Source organism: Salvelinus fontinalis, chromosome 7, assembly GCF_029448725.1.
Source record: "Salvelinus fontinalis isolate EN_2023a chromosome 7, ASM2944872v1, whole genome shotgun sequence".
Lineage (NCBI taxonomy): Eukaryota > Metazoa > Chordata > Actinopteri > Salmoniformes > Salmonidae > Salvelinus > Salvelinus fontinalis.
The window spans coordinates 58,541,442-58,567,734 of NC_074671.1; the positions used below are offsets into that span (position 1 = coordinate 58,541,442).

General features: G+C 45.4%; 2 protein-coding genes and 1 pseudogene across 2 annotated transcripts; 2 read left to right on the plus strand and 1 right to left on the minus strand.

Moving 5' to 3' along the window:
* Nucleotides 1-11,120: 11,120 nt before the first annotated feature.
* On the minus strand, nt 11,121-13,881 carry LOC129859884 (F-box only protein 36-like; annotated as a pseudogene).
* A 4,045-nt stretch (nt 13,882-17,926) lies between these two features.
* LOC129859870 (chromosome alignment-maintaining phosphoprotein 1-like) lies at nt 17,927-20,753 on the plus strand. Its single transcript, XM_055930065.1, has 2 exons — nt 17,927-18,649; nt 19,048-20,753. Exon 2 carries the CDS (start codon nt 19,061-19,063, stop codon nt 20,279-20,281), a length of 1,221 nt encoding a protein of 406 aa, XP_055786040.1. The 5' UTR covers nt 17,927-18,649; nt 19,048-19,060; the 3' UTR covers nt 20,282-20,753.
* Nucleotides 20,754-21,715: 962 nt separating this feature from the next.
* Nucleotides 21,716-26,292, plus strand: LOC129859876 (P2Y purinoceptor 8-like). The gene is made up of 3 exons (XM_055930100.1): nt 21,716-21,845; nt 24,642-24,982; nt 25,265-26,292. Exons 2-3 carry the CDS (start codon nt 24,734-24,736, stop codon nt 26,039-26,041), a joined length of 1,026 nt encoding a protein of 341 aa, XP_055786075.1. The 5' UTR covers nt 21,716-21,845; nt 24,642-24,733; the 3' UTR covers nt 26,042-26,292.
* The last annotated feature ends 1 nt before the right edge of the window (nt 26,293 follows it).

The window sequence follows — 26,293 nt, forward strand, 5'->3', positions numbered from 1 at the left end:
TCAAGAACACAGTGGCCTCCTCATTTTTAAATGGAAGAAGTTTGGAACCACCAAGTCTCTTCCTAGAGCTGGCCACCCGGCCAAACTGAGCAATCAGGGGAGAAGGGCCTTGGTCAAGGAGGTGACCAAGAACCCGATGGTCACTCTGACAAGAGCTCCAGAATTCCTCTGTGGAGATGGGAGTACCTTCCAGAAGGACAACCATCTCTGCAGCACTCCATCAATCATGCCTTTACGGTAGAGTGGCCAGACAGATGCCAGTCCTCAGTAAAAGGCACATGACAACCCGCTTGGACTTTGCCAAAAGGCACCTAAAGACTCTCAGACCATGAGAAACAAGATTCTCTGGTCTGATGAAACCAAGACTAAATTCTTTGGCCTGAATATCAAGAGACACGTGCGGAGGAAACCTGGCACTATCCCTGCGGTGAAGCATGGTGGTGGCAGCACCATGCTGTGGGGGTATTTTTCAGCGACAGGGACTGGGAGACTAGTCAGGATTGAGGGAAAGATGAACGGAGCAAAGTACAGCGAGATCCTTGATGAAAACCTGCTCCAGAGCACTCAGGACCTCAGACTGGAGCAAGGGTTCACCTTTCAACAGGACAACGACCCTAAACACACAGCCAAGACAACACAGGTGTGTCTTCAAGACAAGTCTCTGAATGTCCTTGAGTGGCCCAGCCAGAGCCCAGACTTGAACCCATGTCTGGAGAGACCTGAAAATAGCTGTCCAGCAACGCTCCCCATCCCACCTGACAGAGCTTGAGAGGATCTGCATAGGAGAATGGGAGAAACTCCCCAAATACAGGTGAGCCAAGCTTGTAGCGTCCTACCAAAGAAGAGTTGAGGCTGTAATTTCTGCCAAAGGTGCTTCAACAAAATACTGAGTAAAGGGTCTGAATACTTATGTAAATGTGATATTTCTGTATAGTTAAAAAAACAAGTTATTTTTTGCAAAAACTAATAGAAACCAGATTTTGCTTTGTCATTTTGGGGTATTTTGTGTAGATTGATAAAAAAAACTAAGATTTAATACATTTTAGAAAAAGTCTGTAACCTAACAAAATGTGGAAAAAGTCAAGAGGTCTGAATACGTTCAGAAGGCACTGTATATATATATACTTTTTGCATATATATTATTTGAATATACAGTACCAGTCGAAAGTTTGGACAGACCTACTCATTCAAGGGTTTTTCTTTATGTTGACTTGTGGCTGCTTTTCCTTCCCTCTGTGGTCCAAGTCATCCCAAACCATCTCAATTGGGTTGAGGTCAGGTGCTTGTGGAGACCAGGTCATCTGATGCAGCACTCCATCACTCCCCAGTCACCCTCATTTGTTGACTTCTGTGATCGAAAAAGCCTTGGCCTCATGCATGTCAACATCAGAAGCCTCCTCCCTAAGTTTGCCTTACTCACCGCTTTAGCACACTCTGCCAACCCTGATGTCCTCGCCGTATCCGAATCCTGGCTTAGGAAGGCCACCAAAAATTCTGAGATTTCCATACCCAACTATAACACTTTCCGTCAAGATAGAACTGCCAAAGGGGGAGGAGTTGCAATCTACTGCAGAGATAGCCTGCAAAGTTCTGTCATACTTTCCAGGTCTATGCCCAAACAGTTCGAACTTCTAATTTTAAAAATTAATCTCTCCAGAAATAAGTCTCTCACTGTTGCCGCCTGCTACCGACCCCCCTCAGCTCCCAGCTGTGCCCTGGACACCATCTGTGAATTGATCGCTCCCCATCTAGCTTCAGAGTTTGTTCTGTTAGGTGACCTAAACTGGGATATGCTTAACACCCCGGCAGTCCTACAATCTAAGCTTGATGCCCTCAATCTCACACAAATCATCAAGGAACCCACCAGGTACAACCCTAAATCCGTAAACATGGGCACCCTAATAGACATTATCCTGACCAACTTGCCCTCCAAATACACCTCTGCTGTCTTCAATCAAGATCTCAGCGATCACTGCCTCATTGCCTGTATCCGCCACGGGTCCGCGGCCAAACCACCACCCCTCATCACTGTCAAACGCTCCCTAAAACACTTCTGCGAGCAGGCCTTTCTAATCGACCTGGCCCGGGTACCCTGGAAGGATATTGACCTCATCCCGTCAGTTGAGGATGCCTGGTCATTCTTTAAAAGTTACTTCCTCACCATATTAGACAAGCATGCTCCGTTCAAAAAATGCAGAACCAAGAACAGATATAGCCCTTGGTTCACTCCAGACCTGACTGCCCTCGACCAGCACAAAAACATCCTGTGGCGAACTGCAATAGCATCGAAGAGCCCCCGCGATATGCAACTGTTCAGGGAAGTCAGGAACCAATACACGCAGTCAGTCAGGAAAGCAAAGGCCAGTTTTTTCAAGCAGAAATTTGCATCCTGTAGCTCTAACTCCAAAAAGTTCTGGGATACTGTAAAGTCCATGGAAAACAAGAGCACCTCCTCCCAGCTGCCCACTTCACTGAGGCTAGGTAACACGGTCACCACTGATAAGTCCATGATAATCGAAAACTTCAACAAACATTTCTCAATGGCTGGCCATGCCTTCCTCCTGGCGACTCCAACCTTGGCCAACAGCCCCTCCCCCCCGCTGCTACTCGCCCAAGCCTCCCCAGCTTCTCCTTTACCCATATCCAGATAGCAGATGTTCTGAAAGAGCTGGAAAACCTGGACCCATACAAATCAGCTGGGCTTGACAATCTGGACCCTCTATTTCTGAAACTGTCCGCCGCCATTGTCGCACCCCCTATTACCAGCCTGTTCAACCTCTCCTTCGTATCATCTGAGATCCCCAAGGATTGGAAAGCTGCCGCGGTCATCCCCCTCTTCAAAGGGGGAGACACCCTGGACCCAAACTGTTACAGACCTATATCCATCCTGCCCTGCCTATCTAAGGTCTTCGAAAGCCAAGTCAACAAACAGATCACTGACCATCTCGAATCCCACCGTACCTTCTCCGCTGTGCAATCCGGTTTCCGAGCCGGTCACGGGTGCACCTCAGCCACGCTCAAGGTACTAAACGATGTCATAACCGCCATCGATAAAAGACATTACTGTGCAGCCATCTTCATCGACCTGGCCAAGGCTTTCGACTCTGTCAATCACCATATTCTTATCGGCAGACTCAGTAGCCTCGGTTTTTCTAATGACTGCCTTGCCTGGTTCACCAACTACTTTGCAGACAGAGTTCAGTGTGTCAAATCGGAGGGCATGTTGTCCGGTCCTCTGGCAGTCTCTATGGGGGTACCACAGGGTTCAATTCTCGGGCCGACTCTTTTCTCTGTATACATCAATGATGTTGCTCTTGCTGCGGGCGATTCCCTGATCCACCTCTATGCAGACGACACCATTCTGTACACTTCCGGCCCTTCCTTGGACACTGTGCTATCTAACCTCCAAACGAGCTTCAATGCCATACAACACTCCTTCCGTGGCCTCCAACTGCTCTTAACCTGTCTAGGATGAGGGTGCCGCTAGCGGCACTCCCCCCCCCACCCCCACTGAAAAACCAGTGCCGCGAAATTCAAAAAAAATAGTTTTTTAAAATATTTAACTTTCACACATTAAAGTCCAATACAGCTAATGAAAGACACAGATCTTGTGAATCCAGCCAACATGTCCGATTTTTAAAATGTTTTACAGGGAAGACACAATATGTAAAGATGTACATCTATTACCCAAAAACACATTAGCATAATCCACCATCTTTTATTTGTCCACCAACACCAGTAGCTATCACCAATTCGGCTAAACTAAGATATTTATAGCCCCTAACCAAGAAAAAAACTCATCAGATGACAGTCTGATAACATATTTATGGTATGGGATAGGTTTTGTTAGAAAAAAGTGCATATTTCAGGTAGATGGTATAGGTTACAATTGCACCCACCGTCACAAATGGACTAGAATAACTACATAGAGCAACGTGTTTACCTACTTACTAATCATCAAACATTTCGTAAAAATACACAGCATACACTAATCGAAAGACACAGATCCTGTGAATACAGACAATATTTCAGATTTTCTAAGTGTCTTACAGCGAAAACACAATAAATCGTTATATTAGCATAGCACATAGCACATAGCAGCCCAGCATTGATTCTAGCCAAAGTGAGCGATAACGTCAACATCGCCAAAATATATTAATTTTTTCACTAACCTTCTCAGAATTCTTCAGATGACACTCCTGTAACATCATATTACACAATCCATATAGAGTTTGATCGAAAATGTTTATATTTAGCCACCAAAATCATGGTTAGACAATGTGAAATGTAGCCCAGCTGGTGAGAAAATGTCCGTGCGCCATATTAGACAGTGATCTACTCTTATACATAAATACTCATAAACGTGACTAAAAAATATAGGGTGGACAGGGATTGATAGACAATTTAATTCTTAATACAATCGCGGAATTACATTTTTTAAATTATCCTTACTTTTCAATACAGTTTGCGCCAAGCGAAGCTACGTCAAAAAACATGGCGTCCTAAGCCACTAACATTTTTCGACAGAAACACGATTTATCATAATAAAAATGTCCTACTTTGCGCTGTTCTTCCATCAGTATCTTGGGCAAAGGATCCTTTCTTGGGTCTAATCATCTTTTGGTGGAAAGCTGTCCTCTTGCCATGTGGAAATGCCAACTGCGTTCGGGATGAACTGGAAGCGTGCCCAGCAATTCACCGCGTTTCAGAAATAAATGTCCCAAAATCGCACTAAACGGATATAAATTGCTATAAAACGCTTTAAATTAACTACCTTATGATGTTTTTAACTCCCATAACGAGTAGAAACATGACCAGAGTAATATTACTCCCTCCACTAATGCTTGGAACAAGTGCGGGTCGATGTCCTCCAGGCGCATTACGCAGCAAGAAAAGAGTTCCTAGCTACAGGGTTTTTAAATTTGTAGTGCCTGTGAACGCGCAATCGACCCCATTCAAATCGTCATCACGTAAAGGCATCCAGGGGAAGACGTAAGCAGTGTCCGTATACTCATAGCAATAACTGCGGCCTTTTAACTGACTCCAGATCAGTGGCCAACATTTCTGAAATCTGACTCCATGTCAGGGAAATTGCTGTAGAATGGGTTCTGTTCAACTTAGAGACAAAATTTCAACTCCTATAGAAACTATAGACTGTTTTCTATCCAATAATAATAATAATATGCATATTGTACGATCAAGAATTTTGTGGGAAGCCGTTTCAAAAATTACACGATTAGCATAAATAGTGACAACAGCGCCCCCATCCTCAACAGGTTAAACGCTAGTAAAACCAAATGCATGCTTTTCAACCGTTCGCTGCCTGCACCCGCACGCCCGACTAGCATCACCACCCTGGACGGTTCCGACCTAGAATATGTGGACATCTATAAGTACCTAGGTGTCTGGCTAGACTGCAAACTCTCCTTCCAGACTCATATCAAACATCTCCAATCCAAAATCAAATCTAGAGTCGCCTTTCTATTCCGCAACAAAGCCTCCTTCACTCACGCCGCCAAACTTACCCTAGTAAAACTGACTATCCTACCGATCCTCGACTTCGGCGATGTCATCTACAAAATAGCTTCCAATACTCTACTCAGCAAACTGGATGCAGTCTATCACAGTGCCATCCGTTTTGTTACTAAAGCACCTTATACGACCCACCACTGCGACCTGTATGCCCTAGTCGGCTGGCCCTCGCTACATGTTCGTCGTCAGACCCACTGGCTCCAGGTCATCTACAAGGCTATGCTAGGTAAAGTGCCGCCTTATCTCAGTTCACTGGTCACGATGGCTACACCCACCCGTAGCACGCGCTCCAGCAGGTGTATCTCACTGATCATCCCTAAAGCCAAAACCTCATTTGGACGCCTTTCCTTCCAGTTCTCTGCTGCCTGCGACTGGAACGAATTGCAAAAATCTCTGAAGTTGGAGACTTTTATCTCCCTCAACAACTTTAAAAATCTGCTATCCGAGCAGCTAACCGATCGCTGCAGCTGTACATAGTCCATCTGTAAACTACCCACCCAATTTACCTACCTCACCCCCCATACCGCTTTTATTTATTTACTTTTCTGCTCTTTTGCACACTAGTATCTCTTCTTGCACATGATCATCTGATGATTTATCACTCCAGTGTTAATCTGCTAAATTGTAATTATTCGATTTATTGCCTACCTCATGCCTTTTGCACACATTGTATATAGATTCTCTTTTTTTCTACCATGTTATTGACTTGTTTATTGTTTACTCCATGTGTAACTCTGTGTTGTTGTCTGTTCACACCGCTATGCTTTATCTTGGCCAGGTCGCAGTTGCAAATGAGAACTTGTTCTCAACTAGCCTACCTGGTTAAATAAAGGTGAAATAAAAAAAACTCTCCGTCTTGGTCAAATAGCCCTTACACAGCCTGGAGGTGTGTTGGGTCAATGTCCCACAAAGCGCAAACCAGATGGGATGGTGTATCACTGCAGAATGCTGTGGTAGCCATGCTGATTAAGTGTGCCTTGAATTCAAAATAAATCTCAGACAGTGTCACTAGCAAAGCACCCCCACACCTCCTCATCCATGCTTCGTGGTGGGAACCAAACATGCGGAGATCATCCGTTCACCTACTCTGCGTCTCACAAAGACACCGCGGTTGCAACCAAAAATCGCAAATTTGGACTCATCAGACCAAAGGACAGATTTCCACCGGTCTAATGTCAAGTGCTCGTGTTTCTTGGCCCAAACAAGTCTCTTCTTCTTATTGGTGTCCTTTAGTAGTGGTTTCTTTTCCGCAATTCAACCACGAAGGCCTGATTCACACAGTCTCCTCTGAACAGTTGATGTTGAGATGTGTCTGTTTCTTTAACTCTGTGAAGCATTTATTTGGGCTGAAATTTCTGAGGCTGGTAACTCTAATGAACTTATCCTATGCAGCCGAGGTAACTCTGGGTCTTCTTTTCCTGTGGCGGTCCTCATGAGAGCCAGTTTCATTACAGTGCTTGATGGTTTTTGCAACTGCACTTGAAGAAACTTTCGAAGTTCTTGAAATGTTCCACATTGACTGACCTTCATGTCTTAAAGTAATGATGGACTGTTGTTTCTCTTTGCTTATTTGACCTGTTCTTGCCATAACATGGACTTGGTATTATACCAAATAGGGCTATCTTTTGTATATCACTCCTACCTTGTCACAACACAACTGATTGTCTCAAATGCATTAAGAAGGAAAGAAATTCCACAAATTAACTTTCAACAAGGCACACCTGTTAATTGAAATGCATTCCATGTGACTACATCATGAAGCTGGTTGAGAGAATGCCAAGAGTGTGCAAAGCTGTCATCAAGGCAAAAGGTGGTGTCACGGCCGTCAAAAGGAGGAGACCAAGGCGTAGCGTGGTATGCGTACATTCTTATTTATTTTAACGAATGAACACTGAACAAGCTAACAAAATAAAAAAACGAACCGTGGAGCTATATGGATAGTGCAGACAGGCAACTAAACATAGAACAAGAAACCACGAATACCAAAGGGAAAATGGCTACCTAAATATGATCCACAATCAGAGACAATGATAAACAGCTGCCTCTGATTGGGAACCATATCAGGCCACCATAGACATACAAATCACCTAGACCTACAAACACCCTATACATACAAAAACCCTAGACAGTACAAAAACTAACGTACCCAGCCTAGTCACACCCTGACCTAACCAAAATAAAAAAAAAACATAGATCTCTCAGGTCAGGGCGTGACATAACCCACCCCCCCCCAAAGGTGCGGACTCCTGGCCGCAAACCTGAACCTATATGGTAGGGTCCGGGTGGGCATCTACCCTCGGTGGCGGCTCCGGTTCTGGACGCAGCACTCCCTTTTTACGCTGATCCCTCCGCCTTTGTAGAACCGGACCGTTGGATCATCGCCAGAGGCCCCGGACTGGGAACCATCGCTGGAGACCCCGGACTGGGAACCGTCGCTGATGACCCCGGACTGGGGACCGTCGCTGGAGACCCCGGACTGGGGACCGTCGCTAGAGGCTCTGGACTGGAGATCGTCGCTGGAGGACCCGGACTGGGGACCGTCGCTGGAGGCCCCGGACTGGGGACCGTCGCTGGAGGCCCCGGACTGGGGACCGTCGCTGGAGGCCCCGGACTGGGGACCGTCGCTGGAGGCCCCGGACTGGGGACCGTCGCTGGAGGCTCCGGACTGGGGATCGTCGCTGGAGGACCCGGACTGGAGACCGTCGCTGGAGGCCCCGGACTGGGGACCGTCGCTGGAGGCTCTGGACTGGGGATCACCGTTGGAGGCTCCAGACTGGGGATCGTTGCTGGAGGCTCGTTGTTGGAGGTTCCGGACTGTGGCCCATCATTGGAGGTTCCGAACTGTGGCCCGTCATTGGAGGTTCCGAACTGTGGCCCGTCATTGGAGGTTCCGGACGGTGGCCCGTCATTGGAGGTTCCGGACGGTGGCCCGTCATTGGAGGTTCCGGACGGTGGCCCGTCATTGGAGGTTCCGGACGGTGGCCCGTCATTGGAGGTTCCGGACGGTGGCCCGTCGTTGGAGGTTCCGGACGGTGGCCCGTCGTTGGAGGTTCCGGACTGTGGCCCGTCGTTGGAGGTTCCGGACTGTGGCCCGTCTCCGGAAGCTCTGGACTGGGTACTGTCGCCAGAAGCTCTGGACTGGGAACTGTCGCCGGAAGCCCTGGACTGGGAACTGTCGCCGGAAGCTCTGGACTGGGAACTGTCGCCGGAAGCTCTGGACTGGCTTCTGTCGCCGGAAGCTCTGGACTGGCTACTGTCGCCGGAAGCTCTGGACTGGGTACTGTCGCCGGAAGCTCTGGACTGGGTACTGTCGCCGGAAGCTCTGGACTGGGTACTGTCGCCGGAAGCTCTGGACTGGGTACTGTCGCCGGAAGCTCTGGTCTGTGGAAGCGCACTGGAAGCCTGATGCGTGGTGCCGGAACTGGTGATACCGGGCTGAGGACACGCACCTCAGGGCGAGTGCGGGGAAGAGGCACAGGCCGTACTGGACTGTGGAAGCGCACTGGAGGCCTGATGCGTGGTACCGGAACTGGTGGTACCGGGCTGATGACACGCATTTCAGGGCGAGTGCGGAGAGGAGGCACAGGACGTACTGGACTGTGGAGGCGCACTGGAGGTCTAGAGCGTATAGCTGGCACAATGCGTCCTGGCTGGATGCTCACTTGAGCCAGGCAAGTACGAAGAGCTGGAATAGAGCGCACCGGGCTATGAATGCGAACTGGAGACACCTCGCGCATCACTGCGTAACACCACACACTCCCCAGCACGCCTGCTCTGCCAACTCCTCATCCGACTCCCTGACTGGCTCTATGTTCCCCCCCCAAATCTTCTTGGGGTTTCTGTGGCCTACCTCGTTGGTATTTCTCCTCGTAATATCGCCGTTCTGCTTTTGCTGCCTCTATTTCCACCTTCGGAAGGCGATACTCCCCAGTCTGCGTCCAGGGTCCTGCTCCGTCCAAAATCTCCTCCCAGGTCCATTCCTCCTTTTCACGCTGCTTGGTCCTTTTATGGTGGGTTCTTCTGTCACGGCCGTTGTAAGGAGGAGACCAAGGCGCAGCGTGGTATGCGTTCATACTTATTTATTTTAACGAATGAACACTGAACAAACTAACAAAATAAAAAAACGAACCGTGGAGCTATATGGATAGTGCAGACAGGCAACTAAACATAGAACAAGAAACCACGAATACCAAAGGGAAAATGGCTACCTAAATATGATCCCCAATCAGAGACAAAGATAAACAGCTGACTCTGATTGGGAACCATATCAGGCCACCATAGACATACAAATCACCTAGACCTACAAACACCCTATACATACAAAAACCCCAGACAGTACAAAAACTAACGTACCCAGCCTAGTCACACCCTGACCTAACCAAAATATAAAGAAAACAGATATCTCAGGTCAGGGCGTGACAGGTGGCTTTTTGAAGAATCTCAAATATAAAATACATTTTGATTTGTTTAATACTTTTTTGGTTACTACATGATTCCACATGTGTTATTTCATAGTTTTGATGTCTTCGTTATTATTCTACCATGTGGAAAATAGTAAAAATAAAGAAAAACCCTTGAATGAGTAGGTGTGTCTGTATATATCTATTTTATTATTATTATTTATTTTTTATATTTCATAGGCTACACCCAGGCTGTAAAATCCGTGCTACTTTCTGCATTCCATTCCAAAATCATTTTCCCTTCGACTCCTTGCCAGAGAGAGAAGGCTAGTTTTTCACAATGAAATTCCACCCTCATCTACCTCAGTTTTCAGAATGGAATTCGGCAACCCTCTACCAGAGCGAGAGAACAGTTGGAGTGTGTGAGAGAGAGAGCTCCTCATTCATTGATCTTTGTCACAGTACTGAATGGGCAGGCCACTCCTGGGACTATCATATGGCTGCCCTGTCAGCCACCATTAAATAGCTCTCAATGATAGACCAGGCTTGTACTGGCCCTTTCAGATACTGTTTGCTTCCTAAATGGCACACTTCTCCTTACATAGTGCACTAGTATATGAAAAAAAAACTCACCCCCCCCCCATTTCCTTGCTCATTATCTCTCTACCTCTCTCGCTCTCTTCTCTCAGACAACACCTTTTACTTATTTGCAAGTCTTTGAAAAGAATACATATTACATTCCAAAAACGAATTCAAAGATGGGCACATCCCCATGGCAACAGAACAACTAACCTCAACCTTGGATAACTGTGGTGATTGCTTTACTCTATACAATCATTGTGGTCCATCAATAGTCAATATGCCCCAAGAGAACTGTGGTGTGTGTGTGTGCTGCATCACTCAGAGAATGGAATTTTATTACAGCTGGGTCTACACACCAGAGGGGGGTCTCTAACAAGATAAAGCCCAAGCAGAAAGCCTCTACAGTACTATAGTCTTTGGTGGGTAGAGAAGACTAGAGCACTCAGATGTGCGACCGGTATATTCAATCACATGCATTGGATTAGGACTTCCGATCTGCCTGCAGTACATTGGAGAATAGAAGATGTTTCTTCTATTGATGAACTACTGTCTATATGTTTGATTCATCACAGACACAATGTATAGGTGATTGTGCCGTATGTTCTTTATTCTATCATTTGAGACCAAAAACACAAACAACATTAGCTATGTATCATTATAACCATTAAAAGGATTTGGAGTAGCAATACCTCTTCCCCTAGTTGAGCACACGTTCTACAGCAGGCTACCAAATACCTATTAGTGAATCAAAGAGGTTTATGAGGCGCTCTGATTTCTGCTTAATATCACCACCTGCTGGCCATTCAAAACACTGACAGGCAGCTACACTACCTATATAAACTAACTCTGCCCTATGTGCCTAACATAACTATTTTCCAGGTCATGGAAATGTAATAGATAATAATAAAATATCTTGAAAGTGTTTGAGAGAGAGAGACAGACAGACAGACTAACAGATAGACAGACAGACCGCCGACATATTTTGCTCCTCTCTCCCTCTCACATGTATTCTGGTGAAATCTGCCTGATCGTGCGATAGCTCACATTCTGTTGAAGTAAAACGAAACGAGAGCGCTGCGTGACCAGGCTAACTCTCTCACAGTTGCCAGACACTATTCTTCCTCTTGCTGTGCTGCTGCTGGGCCAGACGGGCGGCACCTGTCTTCTGTGAAATACCACCAGACGGCGCTGTAGAGTAGGGCTCACACCCTCCATAGTGACCTCACTCTGCCCGTACCTGGCCCCTGCCTTCCTCTGCGCCCAAAACCGATCATTGCAGCATCGCTAGGGAGAAGGAGAAAGGGGAGGATGGGAGGGGGGAGAGAGGGAGAAAGGAGAGGAGCAGCAGAGGGAGGGGGAGAGCTCATAAATGTTGAGCATTTTTCAGTCTGAAAAAAGTACTACTCAAACTATTACTATAAATCATTACAATGATGTCATCATGTTTAGCCTACCTGTTGGAGCCTCTTGCAGGTCTGGGAGATATTCTTAATATCCGCCCACTCCAGGGAGGACAGGATGTTCAGGAGCAGCCAATCAGGGAGCTGGACCAGGTAGTCATAGCGATGCCAGCACAGGTTCACCCCCCCCCCCCCCCCCACACACACACACACACACTACCTTGTGTGTGGCTACCCTGTAGGAAGTCTGTGTGTGATTACTTGTTTTCTGCAGGTTGTGGTTTCTCGTGTCGTAGAGGACAGGACACTCTCCACACCTTGAAAACCACCTACGACCAAACCAGGTCTACATGATTACAAGTTAATAGCCTAACAGCATACAAATGTAGCCAGTTAGTTACAAAACACACTCTATTCACTTGACTGTTTGCAATAGACTAAGCTAGGTGTTTGTACTGTTCCTGTAGGTGTCTGTATTATACCTGTGTCTGTAGGTGACTGTACTGTTCCAGTAGGTGTCTGTACTGTTCCTGTGTCTGTAGATGACTGTACTATTCCTGTAGGTGTCTGTACTGTTCCTGTAGGTGTCTGTATTATACCTGTGTCTGTAGGTGACTGTACTGTTCCTGTAGGTGTCTGTACTGTTCCTGTAGGTGTCTGTACTGTTCCTGTAGTTGTCTGTACTGTACCTGTGTCTTTAGGTGTCTGCACTGTTCCTGTAGGTTTCTGTACTTCTCCTGTAGGTGTCTGTACTGTACTTGTAGTTGTCTGTACTGTACCTGTAGTTGTCTGTACTGTAGCTGTGTCTTTAGGTGTCTGCACTGTTCCTGTAGGTGTCTGTATTGTACCTGTAGTTGTCTGTACTGTACCCGTGTCTGTACTGTTCCTGTAGTTGTCTGTACTGTACCTGTGTCTGTAAGTGTCTGTACTGTTCTTGTATGTGTCTGTACTATTCCTGCAGGTGTCTGTACTGTTCCTGTAGGTGTCTGTACTGTGTCTGTGGTTGTCTGTACTGTACATGTATGTGTCTGTACTGTTCCTGTAGGTGGCTGTACTGTACCTGCAGTTGTCTGTACGGTACCTGTAGGTGGCTGTACTGTACCTGTGTCTGCAGTTGTCTGTACTGTTCCTGTAGTTGTCTGTACTGTACCTGTAGTTGTCTGTACTGTACCTGTGTCTGTAGGTGTCTGTACTGTACCTGTAGGTGTCTGTAGTGTTCCTGTAGTTGTCTGTACTGTACCTGTAGGTGTCTGTACCGCACCTGTAGTTGTCTGTACTGTACCCATGTCTGAAGGTGTCTGTACTGTTCCTGTAGTTGTCTGTACTGGACCTTTCTGTACTGTGTCTGTAGTTGTCTGCACTGCACATGTGTCTGTATGTGTCTGTACTGTTCCTGTATGTGGCTGTACTGCACCTGTGGCTGTCTGTACTGCGTCTATAGCTGTCTGTACTGTACCTATGTCTGTATGTGTCTGTACTGTAGGTGTCTGTACTGTACATGTCTGTACTGTTCCTGTAGGTGGCTGTACTGTACCTGTAGGTGTCTGTACTGTACATGTGTCTGCAGGTGTCGGTACTGTTCCTGTAGTTGTCTGTACTGCACCTGTAGTTGTCTGTACTGTACCTGTGTATGTAGGTGTCTGTACTGTACCTGTAGGTGTCTGTGCTGTACCGGTGTCTGTAGTTATCTGTACTGTGCCTGCAGGTGGCTGCACTGTGTCTGTCTGTACTGTGTATGTAGTTGCCTGTTCTGTGTCTGTGGTTGTCGGTGCTGTATCTGTAGTTGTCTGTACTGTACCTGTAGGTGTCTGTGGTTGTCTGTACTGTACCTGTGTCTGGGTGACTGTGAGTTGGTGGTAATCCTTACAGGGAGGTGCAGCCTGTTGACTGATCTCATACAAACACTCTGAGAGGAGAGAAGACATGGTCTCTATACTACTAACACACACAGCCTCAGAAACTTTCATGTGATATTTTGTGTGTGTGTGTGTGTGTGTGTGTGTGTGTGTGTGTGTGTGTGTGTGTGTGAAGGTGCTGGCAGACAGGGAGGGTGTGGGAGTGGGTGTCATGTGTGCCAACACTGTTTTCAGGACCTACTGTTTGCCAGTTCAACTCTTTGCTGAGTTACGAGGTACAATAAGTACATAGCCATGGGTTTGTCTAGGATTGAGTGTGTGTGTGTGTGTGTGTGTGTGGTTGAGGGGAAGGATGAGAAATATGGAGAGTAAACGTGTGATATTACCCAGCACTCATTTCCTGACGACTCAAACTGAATTCTTCCACTGTTCTATGTTCGCTACATACTTCAATCTGAGACTGCCATCATTGAAGTCGTTAGTGGTGACATCAAAATGAAAAGTCATGTACAAAACAAAGTTGTCAGTGATTGTATCATCTCTAACCAATCAGAGTATCAAAGCCAAAGACAAATTTTCACAACACTACTTTACCCACATGTGTTCTGGCTTTGCCCCAACCCATCGATTTCTGGGACCAATCAGAGCATTTAGAATGTGTTTGCGTTCAAGAAATCGTCGGGGAGGTACTCAGATCCAGACTATTTGCAGAGAATAAACTTACATCTATGGGCGTGGCGTTTGGCCGGAGCAGAGAGTTTGGGTAGCCAGGCAACAGCATTCATTGTTAACAACAATGTCAAGGCACCATGCTCCTTCTGTTCAACTTCTCCTAACCAGTTCCTCAACCACAAGTCTTTCTGTTCCGCCTTTCACACGTTTCTACTCTGTATCCAGGCCATTTCTACGGTTTGAGGGGAAGTGAGGGGGAAATAAGAGGCATAGTCATAGTGGGTGTCATATGTGTCAACAATGTTTTCAGGGCATGTTTGCCAGTTCAACTCTTTGCTGAGTTACGAGGTACATTAAATGGCCATGGATTTGTCTAGGATTGAAAGTGTGAGTAGATGTGTGTGTGGTTGAGGGGTAAACTGAGAAATCTCGAGCTTAAATGTGTGATATTGCCCAGCACTCATTTACAATAATGTCAAGGCACCATGCTCCTTCTGTTCAACATCTCCTAACCAGTCTCTCAACCACAAGTCTTTCTGTTCCGCCTTTCACACATTTTTACTCTGTATCCGGGTTGTTTCTCACATTTGAGAGGAAGTGATGGGGAAATACCAAAGACTACAAAATGTCCACCCTGTTTGATATTTAATTGATACAACTTTTATTGGAGATTTACACATTAGGAGCAAAAGGATTCACAAGCCAAAATCAAAGCTGCATTTCATTCCGAAAACCTGTCCCCTCTGTTCGTCCCTCTATCCTTTGCTTTGCACAGTTGACTATTTCAAAATGTCTAAAGTATTGAATGGCGCTGCCCATGCTAAAACATCTTTAAGGCACTAGAGTCCTCTATCTATCTCTATGAGAAAGCCCTCAATGGCCTGCCCTGTTCTTATTATACCTCAGTGGCGTGTCAAAGCAGCCATTAGTGCACATATATAAAGATGAGTTAAAGATTTTCTACCTCCATGGTGGAAACCTAAATATCACTTGAGCTGTGTTCAAATACTCATACTAACCGCATTAACTGTACTATTTGTGACGTGAATTGAGTATATAGTATGCTTATTGGTCATAGTATGGATATAGTTTGTATGCCAAAAGTTCCCAGATGTCGTCCTAAATTCACCAAAATATGAAGTATACATGCAGAGGACACTATTTCTGTACTTTAGGGCCCCTAATGCAATTCTTCATGAAATGGGTGTGGCTTCACATCGTTTTCCGATGTGAAGAAAATGGTGGAAAATATGCAGCCGAAGTACGAGAGCGGATATAAATTCATTGCTTTAACTAAATAAGACAAATGTTAAGAAAATGTTGAGCAATGTAATAAAGTAATGATTTTTCAAATAAGTTACTTTACACGTTATGTTGGCTGACAATTTGTTAGCTACGCTGTCCTTACGAACCACATTGCATATCATTACAGCAGTATGTACCAGTATGTTAGCTACCTACCTAACGTTAGTTGGCTACTAACTTATACATCAAACTTGCCAATATATTAACTATAGGCTAACTAACTACCTAATGTTGATTGACTTGATTATTCCCGTCTTTCTTAGCTTAGCTATATGGTACAGTCGTTGTGCGTTCTCAATGGACATTCGGGTGCTTTCATGAATTCGCTCTGGCTATCTACTCCGACTTCAAAGGATCCCGTCTGAGTGGTGCCTAGTGTGCTTATGTCTGTGTAACCGATGTGAAATGGCTAGCTAGTTAGCGGTGGTGCGCGCTAATAGCGTTTCAATTGGTGACGTCACTCGCTCTGAGACCTGAAGTAGTTGTTCCCCTTGCTCTGCAAGGGCCGTGGCTTTTGTGGCGCGATGGGTAACGATGCTTCGTGGGTGACTGTTGTCTGTGTGCAGAGGGTCCCTGGTTCGAGGCGAGGGACGAAAGTTATACTGTTACATCTGCATAACAAGGAAGTAGGAAAAAAATTGCACCTTCTGACTATTTCTGGTCTAGTGTTTGATGACCGGAATACACTGCTCAGCCTCACATAATTAGAGATTCTCATGATTAAAATGGTGTCTGACTAGAAAAAATCTAAATATAAACATTGCGAGATATTTCCATAGGAAAACAATGGGTAACAAAAGGTATTTTGTGGCTAGTGTTTGATGACAACAGAATACACTGCAAAGCCTTACATAATTAGAAAGAGGAGATTCTCATGATTAAAATGGTGTCAAATTAAAAAAAAGATCTAAATATACACATTACGTGATTTTTTTTTTTTTTATCCCCTTTTCGCCCCAATTTTCGTGGTATCCAATCGCTAGTAATTACTATCTTGTCTCATCGCTACAACTCCCGTACGGGCTCGGGAGAGACGAAGGTCGAAAGCCATGCGTCCTCCGAAGCACAACCCAACCAAGCCGCACTGCTTCTTTAACACAGCGCGCCTCCAACCCGGAAGCCAGCAACACCAATGTGTCGGAGGAAACACTGTGCACCTGGCCCCCTTGGTTAGCGCGCACTGCGCCCGGCCTGCCACAGGAGTCGCTGGAGCGCGATGAGACAAGGATATCCCTACCGGCCAAACCCTCCCTAACCCGGACGACGCTAGCCCAATTGTGCGTCGCCCCACGGACCTCCCGGTCGCAGCCAGCTGCGACAGAGCCTGGGCGCGAACCCAGAGACTCTGGTGGCGCAGCTAGCACTGCGATGCAGTGCCCTAGACCACTGCGCCACCCGGGAGGCCCCACATTACGAGATATTTGATGAAATAGACAGACATACCTATATTTCCCTATAGGAAACAATGGGACGACCTCAGAGTTCCATGAGTAATATTTTGTTGTTGTTTACATTTTAACTACAAACAACGTGTCTCATTGCCAACAATAGCAAAGCAGGCATTGTGACATAGAATGTTCGGAAGGCGAGTTGGTGCTCAATAGAACTAATAGGAGCTGGCAGGGTGAAAAATGCCCTAAATTAAGGCCTGTTTCTTCGTGATTACTTCAAAACTATGGCAAGCAGCTGGGACATATGGTAATATTATGAAACTGGGCTCCATGACAGATGTGATGAACTAGTTTTTATCAGAAAAAAAGCATGTTAAAAATGTCATGTGTCCAGCCTATTACAGTCACCAACGCTCTGGATAACATGAACACTGCCGAACCAGGTCTGCTAGGGCGAGTAAAATGGTCAAAGTGGTCTTATTTGTGTCTGGAAAGGGCTAGCAAGCTAGCCAACGTTAGCTTGGGTGCCGTTGTAAGGTCAGAACGCTCATATCAACCCTACTTCTTGACCCGAGCATCTAGTGTGCGCTCCAAGAGCGAAAAACGATCAGAATTTACAAAAGGACAATCTGACAACGCTCTGAATTTACGAGCGCACTCTGGCACTCCAGATTGAATTTAAGAACACACTCGAATTCGTAAAATGTCTAACTAGTCATTTGTTATGCTAGCTAGCAAGAGGTTGCATAGCAACAGCATCAACTTCCGGTAACCAGGCGAAGAACTAGTATGCTCAATTGAAAGGATACTGTTCGTTTACAGTATGCTAAAATTAACTAATAGTATATACTTATTAAGTATGTCGTACACAGTAAACTAGTATGGGTTTTCGATCACAGCTTTGGAGCTTGCCCCAGTTTACTCTATTTACAAAACGCCGGCAAGGTGCATTGTCCTGGGCTGCAAACTACCAGTTCCCACTCTTTTCCAAAAGACTACATCGTATTCCGAAAATTGGTGGAATTCGCCTCATAAGAAAGAGAATAGCGTATTGAACGGCACTCTGATATGCGAGGCTCATTTCAGCAAAGAATGTTTTCGACTCCATACACCGAGAAAGAGATTATTGTGGGATGACGCGTTTCCCACGATTTGTCCCAGCGATAGCCCGAGCAGAGCCGATACTTCTTCACTTTATGTTTGCCAAAAGGACGAGAAGAAGCAACACAGACCGAACCAAGAAGTTCAGGATAGACCACGCATGGGTTATTCTGTTATACAGAACAGCAGGGAGCCGAAACGGTGAGCAGAGAGTTAATGATGGAGGCTACGTCACTTCAACGTACTGAGCGTCACTTCTGATAAACCAAAGAAAGGCTCCCGAGGAAAAACTGTTACATTATAGCAGATTTTTGCTATTTCATCAAATTAAACGAACAACAATCAGGCATAATCTATCTAGTCACGGAAATATGGAATGTGTGTTTCATTGGCTTTTTGAAAATTGATAGGTGAGTTAAAATGTACATTTTCGAACGAACTATGTGCTATTGTTTACACAGTAAGCTAGCTTGAGTTAGGCTAATCTATTTAGGAATGAACTAGCATACTTTCATTCTGTGAACATGGCTGGAATTATGCCTCTACAATGCCGGATGTGAATCTAGATTTATCTAGTGTCAAATGTTGACACCTGAACACTCAACGTTGTTAGTGACATAGATTTCCTGATGTACAGACGGGCTACAATGCTAGCTTGTAAATTTGTATGCATTTGGACAACTGTTAAATTACGTTGTCATTACTAATGTATTACTAACAACACTTATGTATTACATACATTCAGTCTTATTCAAATAAACAAGTCAAAAATTAAAACTGCAAGTTTTTCACTCCGCTCTGTGTCCAGTGAGCTCCAGTCAATGGAAGCCGTGATGGAGGTTAAGGAGTCAGAGACAGCCATGATGGGTTTTAAGGAGTCAACGGAAGCCACAATGGACGTTAAGGAGTCAATTTCACCCGCAATGGACGTGAAGGAGTCCATGTCAGCCATGATGGAAGTTAATGAGTCAGAGTCAAAAGAAGCCGTTGTGGACATTAAGGAGTCACAGGGAGCTGTTATGGAACTCAAGAGGCAGTCTTCCTCCTCTGGCGGCCAGGGGCGGGACAGAGACCGGGAGTCGGACAGCTATCTCCAGCACCTCCAGTGTCCACACTGTCTGCTCCAGTGTAAGAGCCACTGCAGCTACCTCATCCACATCGCTAAGATCCACCCAAGCCGCCTGGATGACACGCCTGTGGGTCGCCTGGGCAACGCCATCTTCTACCAGCGCACGGCACGGCTGTTCCACTGCAGCGTGTGTTTCCACACGGCCAGGGAGTTCCCTCGACTCTACGACCACCTGCTCACCTGCCACTGCCTCTCTGGGAAGGGCCAGGGAGAGGGGGGAGAAAAGGGTGGTGAGGAGGGAGAAGGGGATGAGCGTAGGGGGGCGGGGGGAGAAGAACAGGAAGGTATCAGTGTAGATGTGCTGTCAAAAGACAGTAGTCATCCTTCCAGTGAGCCCAAGGCAGAAGAGGAGGATGAGGACAAAGGAGGAGTGAAGCAAGAGGAGGAAGGTAGGAAAAGAGGACTAGAGATGGAGGGAGGCGAGGACAACGAAGAGGACTCCCGCTCAGCCGGCATCCCCATGAAACGAAAGAGAAGCTCTACGGCAGGCAGTGAGGAAGACGATCATGACGAAGAGGAAGAGGAGGAGCTACAGACCAACAACAACAAAAAAAGTGACAAACACAAAAAGCAGGAAGAGGCCTTCCTGACCAAATATATCCAGCGCCAGGGGGGTCGCTACAACTGTCGCCTGTGCGGAAAGCGCTCCAAGATGAAGGGCCATGCCATCTACCACGTGAGCTACAAGCACGACGTGCCCAAACCTTACTGCTGTAAAGAGTGTAGCAAGGCCTTCATACTAGAGTATTCGCTACTCAACCATATCTACCACAACCACAGACAGGGCATGTACCGCTGCCTCTTCTGCCCCTTCAGCTCTGACGTGGTGTGGGGCATAAAACGCCATGGCAACTGCTGCAATGCCCGAAGCGGGGAGGGGGATGAGGGGGAGGGCAGCAATGGAGAAGAGTGATTGGTTAATGGTTGTTAACACATACGGTACCTTGGTAATCAGGAGAAGGGACTCCAGGCCTACATTATCTAAGTTCTAGAATCTCTTTGCATTGTGCATCTACTAGGCTAGTAACCCTAGGTACAGTAGATTCCACTGTCACAGAGGTGTAGATTCTCAGTGAAGTATGTATTTACTTCCTCTGTACACACAGTGATGAAGAATGGTGTACTTTGTCATTCTGTTGACTTTTCCTGATATACTGGAGCTGATGGACTCAAATGTAGAATATGTACTTTGTGAACTCGCAAACAGCATTAATATGTACATGACAGCAGTTGATGACTCATAATGCTACACAATGAAACTATCAACTGACAAAAACATGTTTTTGTGTGTTTTTTACCTGCCTTTGTATTGTATTTATTACCTGGGATGTGTTTGTCTCTTTGAAAACAATACAATAAAAAGAATACATCAATTTTAGATACAATTTAGCCGACTTCCTCTGTTCTAGAAGTCTAGACACACACCCACACCTGCAGCACAGGAGGTGTGAAACAGTTTGTTTCCTGTCCTGCAGGTGTGTGTGTGTGTTTGGGCTGTTCCTTACCTCCACTGTGGTTTCCTGAACTAACAAAGGCTTTTTTTGTTGTGAGTAGGCTACAGCAGTGTCTCACAACCTATTCTTGTATTTCATACACTGAACAAAAATAAATGCCACATGTAAAGTGTTGGTCCCATGTTTCATGTGCTGAAATAAAAAAATCACAGAAATGTTCCATATGCAAAAAAATGTATTTCTCTCAGATTTTGTTCACAAATTTGTTTACATCCCTGTTAGTGACTATTTCTCCTTTGCCAAGATAATCCATCCACCTGACAGGTGTGGCGAACAACTCATTCTGATTGGCTTCAGTTTGGCTCCCCAGTGGGTTGGCCTGGCTGCCAAGTGGGTGGGCATATGCCCTCCCAGGACCACCCATGTCTGCAATAAAGCCCTTTTGTGGGGAACAACTCATTCTGATTGGCTTCAGTTTGGCTCCCCAGTGGGTTGGCCTGGCTGCCAAGTGGGTGGGCCTATGCCCTCCCAGGACCACCCATGGCTGTGCACCTGCCCAGTCATGTGAAATCCATAGATTAGGGCCTAATGAATGTATTTAATTTGACAGATTTTCTTATATGAACTGAAACTCAGTAAAATCTTTGAAATTGTTGCATGTTGCAAATATATTTTTGTTCAGTATATATTTGATATAAAACAGTATTATATTGGTGATATGAGAGGAAACTACTATTGCATAGTAGTAAGATGTGTAGGGAGTAAATGGTAGCTGGTTTTCTTTCTGCCACCACCAATTGTAGTGTTCAGCTACAGTATTATTCCTTTGCAGTGACACAGATAGTGCCTTTTCACCAAGGGGCAACAGCATGCACCCTGATACACTACAGGCACATGTTCAGTTCCCTAATGGTGAGGAAGAGGGAGAGCGAACAAATCATTCTACCACATTTCCTGTGTGATATTGCTGATTACACACTTGAATGTAGCAGCACTGACAGTGCTCATCACATGTGCATAAAGGTAAGTTACCAACAATACATTTCATTAATCAGTTTAGATTTTACAAATCAATGTTCTTCCATGGAGATGTTAGCTGTAAATGTTATGTTTAATTCTTGGTCAAAGTTTTATTTCTATAGTTAAATCATTGACACTAGCTAGTTTTCCATTCGATGGGCGACAGATTTTATCATATAAATATTTGAAACTACGCATAAAAACCATATGCGTAGTTTCCCACCATAGATGTTTCCATCAAATTGACTTGTTGCAGATAAAAGGCTGTGCGTCATGACGTGGTCCACATAAAAATACCATTTGCAGTTAAATTCCCATGTACCGAATAAAAATAACAAGTAAAATGGGGTTCCTTCACATTTTTAACTCTTCTGGTGGGTTTCTCAACAATTTTTTTTGCCTTATATAGTGAGTGTGCCCGCTCTGGTATAGGCACATGCGCTATATCCACACAGCAAGCAGGGCGCAGATATCGCTGTTGTCTAATAGCCTACATGGTGAGATTATTATGGACCAAAAAAAAAAATAATCAACATTATTTTTATTTGTCAAACGGCAGAAAGGATCATGTTCAAAGCACTTAAAACAAATTCGGTGCTGGATTATGGTGATATTGTCTATATGCAGGCCTCAGCAAGTACCTTTAAAACTCTGGACACAGTGTATAATGGTGCTTTTACGATTTAATACAAACGCCACATCACCTACGTCATCACGCACTGATTTATATCAGCCAAGAAGTCCCTTTGGTGGAAACACCACTGGTGGGAAAATACACGTTTTAGAATACTAGTATGAAAATCTGTTGCCAATTGGATGGAAACCTAGCTATTGAAATCAGAGTGGAAAATCAGAGTGAGGTTTCATCTCAATGACCGCATACATAGCCTGGGAGATTTTTTTATAACAATTCACAAGCTTCACAATGCTGCTTCACAGCGCTACACCGACTTCAATCAAATCAACGTTTTTTTGTTGTTGTTGACATATGCACAGAGTGCAGCGTAAATGGTGCAAATTCTAATCAGCAAGCTTCCTCAACAGTAAAAATAAAGGTGCTAAAAAGTAAAATACTACAGTACCAGTCAAATGTTTGGACACACCTACTCATTCAAGTAAATTGTTTTGCTATTTTTTACATTGTAGAAAAATGTTGATTAAATGTTGATTTAATTGAGATGATTTTACTTGAACTCTGAAGCATTTATTTGGGCTGCAATCTGAGGTGCAGTTAACTCCAATGAATTTATCCTCTGCAGCAGATGTAACTCTGGGTCTTCCTTTCCTGTGGCGGTCCTGAGAGCCAGTTTCATCATAGCGCTTGATGGTTTTTGCGACTGCACTTTAAGAAACTTTCAAAGTTCTTGAAATGTTCCGCATTGGCTGATCTTCATGTCTTAAAGTAATGGACTGTCGTTTCTCTTTGCTTATTTGAGCTGTTCTTGCCATAATATGGACTTGTTCTTTTACCAAAACAGGGCTATCTTCTGTATACCACCCGTACATCAACTGATTGGCTCAAACGCATTAAGAAGGAAAGAAATTCCACAAATTAACATTTAACAAGGCACACCTGTTAATTGAAATGCATTCCAGGTGACTACTTCATGAAGTTGGTTGAGAGAATGCCAAGTATGCAAAGCTGTCATCAAGGCAAAGGGTGGCTACTTTGAGGAATCTCAAATATAAAATATTTTGATTTGTTTCACACTTTTCTGGTTACTACGTGATTCCATATCTGTTATTTCATATTTTTGATGTCTTCAGTATTATTCTACAATGTAGAATAGTACAAATAAAGAAAATCCCTTGAATGAGGAGGTGTGTCCAAACCTTTGACTGGTACTGTAGATATGGTCTCTCCAACCCTGTTACTGGAGAGCTACCGTCCTGTTGGTTCTCTCCCACCAGGTTTCTGTAGAGCTACCGTCCTATAGGTTTTAAGTCCAACCCTGTTACTGGAGAGCTACCCTCCTGTAGGTTTTCACTCCAACCCTGTTCCCGGAGAGCTACCGTCTTGTAGGTTTTCAATCTAACCGTAATCTAGCGCACCTGATTATAATAATTAGCTAGGTGATAAACTAAATCAGTTTAGTTACTAAAGGGGTTGGAGTGAAAACCTTGCGAGGGTTGTTCTCCAAGAACAGGGTTGGAGAGCCCCTGTACTCCATCAGGGTTTCCCAAACTTGTTCCTGGCCCCTGGGTGCACATTTATTTTTTTACCTAGCACTACACAGCTGATTCAAATAACCAATTAATCATCCAGCTTTGATTATTTGAATCAGCTGTGTAGTGCAAAAACTACACTACCCCCTGGACTGAGTTTTGGAAACCCTGTACTAGAGCAATAGGTCAATAGCATGCAGAAGGCATGAATGCAAAATACAAATAATATGTCAATAGGAAAAAGTAGTATTGAAGTCCTAACTTCACCTCAAGCTGTTTATGACAGTACATTTGCTGTTCCAATTTGTATTTCCACATACACAGATGTGAAACAGGCATGATGGAAAGTCCCATGTGAGCATTACAATAACTTCACCCCTTAAAAGGAACATCAGGGGCTTTCTCCAGTTTTAGTCATGGTGTGAATAGTGAAGCTAGTGTAGCGTTAGTATAGTGTCAGGAAAAAACATTGGTCGTCTTTCACATGGATGAATTAGCATCACACTGTTTCGGCATTCAACAACACTACTCTCGTTGCCTAAACAATATCTTTCACTTCCTCCAACATAGTGTGGTTTTGGTGTATTCAAATGGAATGTATAACACTCTCTTTTCTTCCCTTATCATTCCCAGTAATGCTTGTACCCCAACCTAAGTGACAGGACCGGTCACCCTGGTCAACTCCCCCTGTTGCTGTGGTCAAGTTACTGTTGTGGTCAGTCACGATGAACACCTCCTCAGAAGCGGTGGCCAGAGGGGTCAACAACGCCACCCTGGAGATGCTGGTCAGTCCTGTGATGACCGTGGCTGTGCCTGTTATTTACCTGTCTGTGTTTGTGTGCAGTACCCCCTGCAACCTGCTGTCTCTGGTAGCGCTGCTGAACGTCCATTACAAACGCCACACTCCCACGTCTGTGTTTGCCATCAACCTGTCGCTGGCAGACCTGCTCTACAGCGTCTTCCTGCCCCTACAGGTGAGTTACTGCCACTACAGGTAACACACAGCGCATTCATAAGTGCCATGTGCAAGGTTGTCTCTGACAATCTGGCACCGGTTACAATTAATCTGCACTGTTATTGCTGTCACATGTTACTAAGTTTCTACAGAAACGTTTCCCTTCTAGTTGGACATAGCTAATATATGATGACCACTAAGCCCGTCTCTCTCTCTCTCTCTCTCTTTCTCTCTCTCTCTCTCTCTCTCTCTCTCTCTCTCTCTCTCTCTCTCTCTCTCTCTCTCTCTCTCTCTCTCTCAGGTGTTGTACCACCTGTGGGGTAATGACTGGCCGTGGGGCGCTGCCCTCTGTGGCCTCACCACCACAGCCCTCAACTGCAACATGCATTGCTCCGTCCTCACCACCTGTGCCATCGCGCTCGAGCGCTACTGCGGTGTCGTACACCCACTACGCACCAAACACTGGCGCACCGCCCGGAGAGCCACCATCGCCTGCGTCCTCATCTGGGCATTTGTTCTGATTACTCAGACACCCTTGCTCCACCGTGACCTCACCCTCCGGGTCGTCGAGCTAAACATCACAACCTGCTTCGACGTGCTTCCACGTAAACTGTTCATTCACCAATCAGTAGCCTATCTCTACTTCCTAGTGGTTCTGCTGATGTTCTACGTGTTGCCGTTAGCCGTCCTGGTCAGCTGTTACGTTGCCGTGGCGAGAGGCCTGCACAGGTCGTTGCCGACGGCAGCTGAAGGCAGTGATGGTAAGAGGGAAGTGTTGTCAAGGCGACGGGCTCAGACCACAGTCGCCTTGGCAACCCTGTGCTTTGTGGTGTGTTACCTACCAACCATCACCCTTCATGGCCTGCACTTAGTCTTCCACGCCCAGGGCAAGAGCCTGTACAGATACTATAAACTAGCGCTGAGCATCAACAGCCTCAACTGCTGCTTTGACCCGTTTGTGTACTACTTTGCGTCGAGGGAGTTCCGGCTGGCTCTGAGGAGGCTGCTGGGGCGGTGTGTCCCACTGGGAGAGGGGGAGGAGCTTGGGACCTCTGAGCTGGTGTCCATGACTGGGTAGACTAGGGAATCTAAGGGCCACTACTAGGCTGTAGTTGATCACTAGATAGTCATGCTGGAATGGACAAAGTATGCAGATGCCATAGCAAATGACCCAAACTGTAAATACAAAATAATCTATTTTGTTATTTTATGGACAGAGCCTGTGCGGTCTTCATTATAAAGCTGTTTATGTAATTGTTGTCAATGCTAATTTTTATAGTTATTCTGACTTCATTCCATTGACATTTATTATTGAATAAATCTTAGACAT

Excerpts from the sequence above, each read along its gene's own strand:
- LOC129859870 (XM_055930065.1), top strand. The coding sequence starts at position 19,061 with ATGGAAGCCGTGATGGAGGTTAAGGAGTCAGAGACAGCCATGATGGGT.
- LOC129859876 (XM_055930100.1), top strand. The coding sequence starts at position 24,734 with ATGAACACCTCCTCAGAAGCGGTGGCCAGAGGGGTCAACAACGCCACC. Across the intron at positions 24,983-25,264 it reads GCGTCTTCCTGCCCCTACAG|GTGTTGTACCACCTGTGGGG; the intron begins GTGAGTTACTGC and ends TCTCTCTCTCAG.